The sequence below is a fragment of the Cynara cardunculus genome, assembly GCF_001531365.2.
Source record: "Cynara cardunculus var. scolymus isolate 2C chromosome LG 1, CcrdV1, whole genome shotgun sequence".
Lineage (NCBI taxonomy): Eukaryota > Viridiplantae > Streptophyta > Magnoliopsida > Asterales > Asteraceae > Cynara > Cynara cardunculus.
This window is the reverse complement of record NC_037528.1, coordinates 4041844-4049763: the sequence shown is the minus strand read 5'-3', so window position 1 is coordinate 4049763 and position 7920 is coordinate 4041844. Positions and strand designations below refer to the sequence as shown.

The 7920-nt window shown below is 38.6% G+C and overlaps 2 protein-coding genes across 4 annotated transcripts; one reads left to right on the top strand and one right to left on the bottom strand.

Annotated features, from left to right (window-relative positions):
* The first annotated feature begins 290 nt into the window (after positions 1–290).
* Positions 291–6591, top strand: LOC112508012. Of its 3 annotated transcripts, none has more exons than XM_025112808.1 (5): positions 291–2183; positions 2468–2669; positions 2755–2948; positions 3052–3129; positions 6430–6591. In XM_025112808.1, exons 1-5 carry the CDS (start codon positions 395–397, stop codon positions 6432–6434), a joined length of 2268 nt encoding a protein of 755 aa, XP_024968576.1. In that variant the 5' UTR covers positions 291–394; the 3' UTR covers positions 6435–6591. The 3 variants fall into 3 exon arrangements, with proteins under 3 accessions (XP_024968576.1, XP_024968568.1, XP_024968561.1); XM_025112800.1 differs by lacking the exon at positions 6430–6591 and adding an exon at positions 6383–6410; XM_025112793.1 differs by lacking the exon at positions 6430–6591 and having other exon boundaries at positions 3052–3303.
* LOC112509771 (L-type lectin-domain containing receptor kinase S.4-like) lies at positions 3312–5559 on the bottom strand. The gene has a single exon (XM_025114908.1). It carries the CDS (start codon positions 5557–5559, stop codon positions 3469–3471), a length of 2091 nt encoding a protein of 696 aa, XP_024970676.1. The 3' UTR covers positions 3312–3468.
* Positions 6592–7920: the final 1329 nt, after the last annotated feature.

The window sequence follows — 7920 nt, the reverse complement described above, 5'->3', positions numbered from 1 at the left end:
CAAAAGCTGATGTGGCACAATTGAAAGTGTAAATGGATTGCAGGGATGTGGATGATCTTATATTAAAACCCGGGCTAAATATAACCCGTCAACCGGTCTATCCGGTTCTCCATCGACTCATCTTCCAACTATAATAACCCTAACCCCCGTAACTCGGTCTCGCCAGATTTTGGACGAAGAAATTTAAAAAATCAAGTAAGTTTCTATCTCATCAGCCCTTTTTTTCGTATAATCCATATGCTCTTATTGTAGTTGATTTTGCATATATTATGTTTTGAAGATAGAATTTGATTCGGTGATGGTTGGAATTTGTAGCTACTAATGCTGTAGATGATTAGTACTTACATACATCATAAAGATAGCTAGTTTTATGTCTGCTCGCGAAGCCTGAAAAATGGCTTCCGATTTAGAACCAGTACCAGTAAATTCACAAAAACATGATCCAGCATGGAAGCATTGTCAAATGTATAAAAGTGGCGATAAGGTTCAACTCAAGTGTATATATTGTGGCAAAATGTTTAAAGGTGGTGGGATTCATAGGATTAAAGAACACCTCGCAGGTCAAAAAGGTAATGCGTCTAGTTGTTTAAGGGTGCAGCCTGATGTTCGTCTGTTGATGCAAGAGAGCTTAAATGGGGTTGTAGTGAAGAAGAGAAAAAAACAGAAACTGGCTGAAGAGATCACTAATTTCAATTCTGGTGAGGCTGATGCTTTTGGGAATCAATGTGCTTTGAACACTGAAGTTCTAATGCTTCCTATTGCTGAAGCGATTGAGCCGGATTCTAGTTTATTAGTTACACAAGGAGAGGAGGGCACTGCTAGTAATAAGAGAGGTGGAGGTAGGAGAAAGAAAGGATGTAGAGTGAGAAAAGGTTTGAATGTTGTAGCTCTTAATGATACTGTGTATGATGATTCAAAAAGGGTTAACCATCAAGTTAGTTTAGCAATTGGGCGGTTTTTGTTTGATGTCGGCATACMTTTAGATGCTGTGAACTCCATATATTTCCAACCCATGATTGATGCAATTGCTTCACAAGGCTCAGGAGTTGTGGGGCCTTCTTATCATGATCTTCGAAGCTGGATCTTGAAGAATACAGTTCAAGAAGTGAGAAGTGATGTTGATCAATGCATGGGGACTTGGGGAAAGAGCGGTTGTTCTGTTTTAGGTGACGAGTGGACATCAGAAAATGGTAAAATGTTTCTGAATTTCTCAGTGTATTGTCCTGAAGGACTAATGTTTCTGAGGTCTGTTGATGTGACCAACATAGTTGAATCTACAGACGCTTTATTTGCTTTGTTTAAGGACGTTGTGGAAGAAGTTGGAGTGAGAAATGTGCTGCAAATTGTTACTAATAATGATGAACATTATGTTGAAGTAGGGAAACGAATTGCTGATAATTTCCCTWCCATTTTCTGGACACCATGTGCAACTCATTGTGTGGATTTGATGTTAGAGGATTTCAGAGAACTCGAATGGATAAGTACGATACTGGAACAAGCTAGATCGATATCAAGATTCATTTACAATCATAGCCTCATTTTGAATATGATGAGAAGGTACACTTTTGGAGTTGACATTGTTGTAGTGGGTCCCACACGTTCTTCAACGGATTTTGCCACACTGAAACGGATGGTAAGCGTCAAGCACAACCTCCAATCCATGGTAACCTCAGAGGAGTGGATGGAGTGTTCATACTCCAAGAAAGAAGAGGGATACGCTACTTTGGATTATATTAGCAATCCATCTTTTTGGTCCATGTGTACAGTAATTTCCCGACTAACAGATCCTTTATTGAGGCTTTTAAGAATTGTTAGCAGCAAAAACAGACCAGGAATGGGGTATGTTTATGCAGGGGTATATCGTGCAAAAGAAGCAATTAAGAAAGAACTTGTTGATAAGAAAGATTATATGGTTTATTGGAACATAATAGATCGTAGGTGGGAACAACTTTATCGTCATCCTCTTCACGCTGCAGGTTTTTATCTTAACCCAAAGTTCTTTTATAGTACTGAAGGAGATATACATCTTCAGATCAGGTCATCAGTCTATGATTGCGTGGAAAGGTTGATTCCTGACACATCAATCCAAGATAAAATTGTTAAAGAGACAACATCTTATCGTGGTGCTGCTGGTGATTTTGGGAGGAAAATAGCGATAAGAGGCAGAGAGACCTTACTTCCTGGTAAGCCTTAGTGTTATTATTGTTGTTTTAGATAAATTAAGCCCTTGTGTGTTTAATTGCTTCTTAGTTGTCGCTAGTCAGTTTTCTGCAGCATGCTATGTGGGTTGTACTTGGGTTTTGCAAGATTGTACTTTTCCTTTCATCCGGTTTATCTTTCAACCTTTGAGCAGGCTGATGAAATATAAAAATGTTCCTTCTGTGGAACAAGTATTTGTCTTTTTTTAATAATATGCTGTTTTAAGCTATAATTGGACTTATCGTATTTCACCCATTGATTGGTATAGCTGAGTGGTGGTCAACGTATGGAGGGGCTTGTCCAAACTTGGCTCGTTTAGCCATTCGAATTCTTAGTCAAACTTGCAGTTTGGTTGGGTGTAGGCCAAACAGGATCCCTTTCCAACAGATTCATGAAACAAAGAATTATGTTGAACACCAGAGGCTCAGTGATGTTGTATTTGTTCAATACAACATGAGATTAAAGCAAATGTGAGTCCCAATTGTTTCTTTTTTATTTCATTAAAAAATTATTGTTTTCTATATGGAAAGATTCTAAAGGCAAATGATCTTCTAGGTTTTTGAACAAAGAGCAGGATAATCCTGATCCCGTTTCATATGACAACATCAACTCTGTTGAGCCATGGGTAACAGAGAGGGAGATTCAAACAGATGACATTGGTAGGTCAGATTGGATGACAGTTGATCCACCGTTAGGTAACATTATGGTTTTAGGACCCCAAGTTGATGATATTGAAGCCCTTGGTGAAGGTATTTTCAACTTTTACTTGATTATTTACTGATTCCAACTTTTGTGCATTGACCGTTAGTGGTGCTAATCTTATAAAGATTAATTCACATCTTCTCTGTGCAGGGTTTGATGATCATGAGATTTTTGATGGGTTGAAAGATGGTGAAGATGAAAATGGTGAAAATAATGTACAGCAAGTCGGTAAGCTTTGTTAATTTTCTTCTTTCGTTTTCTTTCTTAGTTTTGGGCATCATATTCTGTCAAAATTTGAAGAAATCGATTATTTATTGCTCTCTCTCATGTAAATGTTGTTCTAATGCCATATTCTATGCTATAACAAAAATTCAAGATTAGTTTCCTCCGCATGTTTTAAGAACTCGTAGTTAGAAGAGAGAGAGGCATAATCCTTGAATCTAACAACAAAAAGAACAGAACTAGTTACAAGCAGCAAACTACAGAACTGAAAACTAGAAGAAAGAAAACCAAAACAAGCCCAAAAATTATCATCTTAAAGCAAAGAGAAACAGCTGTCTAACTCTCTCATGAGCACTTGTTCTCCTCCTTGCTGGAAATCGAGAGTGGTGAAGCCGGAATGGCTTCAACATCAACATACCCTTCCTCAACTCCCGCTGACCAGTTGCTTACCTTGTCTAGAAAAGACGAAGATGGATAAGAATGCACATAATCTTCAATCTCCACCATGTGACCGTCCTTTTCACCACCCTCACATGGCGAAGGTAAACCTTCAGGCAAGGGAACCTCCCCTTCCAAGTACCTGATAACCTGCCTCAAAGCAGGCCTCGCGGAAGGTGCATTACTAGAACACATTAGCCCTAGCTTGATAACCACCAAAACCTCGACCTCATTGAACTGACCATTCAACCTTGAATCAACGACCTCTAGAACTTCCCGTTTTGTCCACTTGTCCCACACCCAATCCACCAAAATGAGCTCCTCAGGCAACGCCTTTTGCTCAATAGGTCTCCTCCCGCACACCACCTCTAACAATAAAGCCCCGAAAGCAAACACATCTGAGCTTGTGGTGGGCTTACCTGTTCGTGTTAACTCAGGAGCCAAATAACCTAATGTGCCAACCACTTTTGTTGTGTTCGAGTGTGATCCATGTTCACATAACTTAGCCAGCCCGAAATCACCTAAATGTCCATTTAGCTCCGAGTCTAATAATACATTCCCTGCTTTAATGTCTCTATGAAGCACAGTCTGCTGCCATTCTTCATGTAAATACAACAACCCAAGAGCTACGCCCTTTATGATCTTGAATCTTTCTTCCCAAGTTAAAACAAATTTAGGATCATCATAAATGTACTTATCTAAGCTACCATTAGCCATGAATTCATATACAAGCAACAAAATTCCTCCCTTTCTACACCAACCTAACAACTGAACCAAATTCCTATGCCGGAGTCGGCCAATAGTCGAGATCTCTGATACAAATGCTCTCATCCCCTGTTTTGATTCATTTGAAATTCGCTTAACTGCCACTAGGGTTTTAGAATTAGGCAAAATCCCTTTGTAAACACTCCCAAATCCACCAAACCCAAGTAATTCTTCATCTCTAAACCCCTTAGTAGCCTCCTTCAACTCCTTGTAGGAATATCTATGTGGGCCTAGATCAAGCTCCCATTCCTCAATCTCATCCACTTCTTTTGATTTCTTGATCACAAAAACAACACCAGCAATGGCAATCACGAGCGCTAAAAAGACTGCAATAGAAACACCGATTATGAAACCTGTGTGGTTCTTTCTAGCTCCTGGTATTGAAGGGAGATTAGAAAGATCCAAAGATTGAGCTTTTCCCCCCATATTAAAGCTCCAACCGAAGATATAATGAGAGCTGGCAAGCAGACCTGTTGAGGCTGAAAACCCCACGTACATGAAATCATGAAAAACCGACGAGAGATCCACGGGAACAGACAAGATTGGCGTAGTGGGTTTATCCAAGTGCAGTGAAATAGTGACATTTAGTTGGGCTTTTAGGGCGTCATAATCTACCCAAGCTTGAATCTTTTGCCGTCCTTTCAAATTAACATCTTGTTTTGTTGAATTGCCATCAACGAAGAACCCAGCTTTGGTGGAATAGTTTGATGCCATGCTGTTGATGTTAATTCCAACATGGTTGTCATTAATATCAGAGAATTCAAAATCTTGAACAGTATCAAATTCTATGGCAAGTAAGTGGTTGGATGTGTTCCCATTGTCGGTGACGTTGAGGAGTCCAAGATACTGACTGGGTTGAGCTCCGGTAAGGTCTCTGGTCGGAGAGACGGTGAAAGCTAGACCGTGGCCACCGAGCCTTGCGTATTCCGGCACGATGGCGAAGACAAAGGAAGTAGAGAAGGAAAGGGGTGTTTTAGTGGTGGGGTTCTTGAAACGGATGTGATTCGGGTAAAACCCTTGGCCGATCAAGCGAGAAGTTTGGTTGGTGAGCTGGAGAACGCCACCATGAATGATGTCTGCAACTCCGTTCAAAGTTATGTTATCGGAGTTTAGGCCTTTGAAACCATTGTAAATGAAGGAGACAGAGAGTGATGGTGTAGGAAAAAATAAAAGAGAAAAGAGAAAGACAAGGCCATGTGAGATGAGGGAAGCACATCTCTTGGTTCTGGTCATTAGAGAGAGGAGTGGTTTTACTTTGTAAAGTTGATGAATGTGGGTTATATGTATATGGTGTTCGAATGAAATGCAGCACGTGCCTCGTTGAATTGGGAGACAGAATAAAGGAGTGATTGTTGTCTAAAGCGGAGGAAATGGTGGTGGATGATGTTTCAGAGTTCGTATGACGTACATTTGGGGTTTAGCAATGGAGATGGGAGAGGTTCGGATTTTTCTTTTTCTGTTTTATTTTTCAATAAAGGTGAAATAACATACAAGTTTCTGACGTATCAAAATGGTATACCAACATTTTTGGTAAGTTGACCGGTGGGGGTGGGATTTTTTTATTCTCGTAAGATAATATTCTCGATCTTTGTCATGATTCTTATCGAACAAGGTTTTTGATCATTGATAAGGTAAGTGACTCGATAAACAACTCTTAGGGGTTGTTTGTTTACCTCTTAATAGTTTCATTAAGAGTCAATCTCTGAATTGTTAAGAGGTGAACCTTATTTGACAAAAAAAAATGTTTCTTAATGGTTCTAAAACCTTCTGAATTGTTTTGTATCCTGAGCCTCCCTTAACCATTAAGAGCCCTAATTTCATTGTGAACAATTACCAAATAATCTATATTTCATTTTGCATAATATCATAAGAGCCTCTTACTCATTCTGACCATTTAATGATTCTGCATAAAACCATTTAGCAACTGACAAATAGCCCCTTAATAAATGGAATTGAACTGTTTTCTTTGTACTCTGACTTTAAATACATTTGTTTAAGGATTTTAGTGTAAACTTTATGGTTTGTTTTGGGATTCAGCTATTTCTATTTGATCTAGTTTTCACCTAAGCTTCCTTTGGGGATAAATGAGAAGCCACTTTGCGGGGTAGCCTATTCGTTATGAGGAATCAATGTTTTGGGCCGACTAGAGCTTACCTCTCTCCATCACATGTTCAACATTTTGTGTATGAATATAAACCGTAAATGTAGTTTTCTGGCAAATATATGTTTGGTTTTTGTTTGTATAATTTATGCATTTTGGTCAAGAGAGAGAAGAAACTGTAACATGTTTAATTTAGTAAACCTTTCTTTATATAATATGCACAAAGATAGATATAAAGACGAAAGATCATGTAAGAATAAAAGTTAAAATGAGAAGCCTAAGAAAAGACTTTTAATCTCATCTTATCCCATCAATTGTGATTGATAGGGGAATTGTTTTGGAGCATTTAATTCGTGTTGATTTTCAATTAGGATTGATCTTAGGGTGAAGATCATTTCTTACTTTTTTCACCATAACCCTTATTCTTACCGGAATTCTAACCCAAAAAATAAATGTACTATTTTACCTTTTTTATGACATGGTGGGTAAAAAAATAAAGATAAAACCGTTTTCTTGTATAACCAATTAACCATAATCATCGTTGTGCACCCTCAATTTTTGTCATTGATTTTTCTATTAATAAAAGAGGTTAAATGATAAATACGTGATATGATAATTCCACATTTTAGGTTATACTCGAATAAAATATTCATTAATTATATAATATATAATTAGCTACTTACTTTTTTTTTCACCTCTGGTTAAATTATTACTCTATCCATCTCAAACTAAGGGGCCGTTTACCCGAATATTCACTCAGTAAGAGTTTACCGGTAGGAGTCAACACTATATTTTATTTTGATGGGTAAGATTTAGTACATCAAAACATATCGAATGCAACAATTTACTGGGTAAGCGCTTACTTGGGTAAGAGTCGTCATCCTCACTTGTCGGATAAGACTCTCCATCTTTCTCATCGCTTTTATCCGATAAGATATTTGGTTCTTCTCAAGTTCATCCAATGAGGAAATTTATCCGTTAAACACTTACCAATTAAGTGTTTAGTAAACGGCTCCTAAGTGTATAATTAAAATGAAGGGGCTGTTTGTTTGACTATTAATGGTGACACTAAGAGTCAACCTCTTAATCGGTAAGAGGTAAGGGCTGTTTGGCAACAAAAAAAAAATAAGGCTCTTAATGGTTACATATTAACGTCTTAACCATTTTGTGTCTAGGGCTTCACTAAATCATTTAGATTTCATTTTTTCCAAGTTTGCCCTCTCTACTCTCTACACCAGCCGTTCCTTCACATCGCTCCCCCCAACGATCGTCGCTCTTCCGGTCGCCGTCTCCGTTCGCCTTCTTCCAGCAGCTCGTCCGGTCGCCGTCTTCCAGCAGCTCTTCCGGTCGCCGCCCCTACTGCTTCCCTCCATCCTTTTCGACATCGCTTCAGGTATTTCCTCGCTTCCTATACCATATCAACTTCTGTCGTTATCTGGATGGGATAATTTTCATGAAAAACAGAAAATGACTATACCCCAAGTTGATTCGGG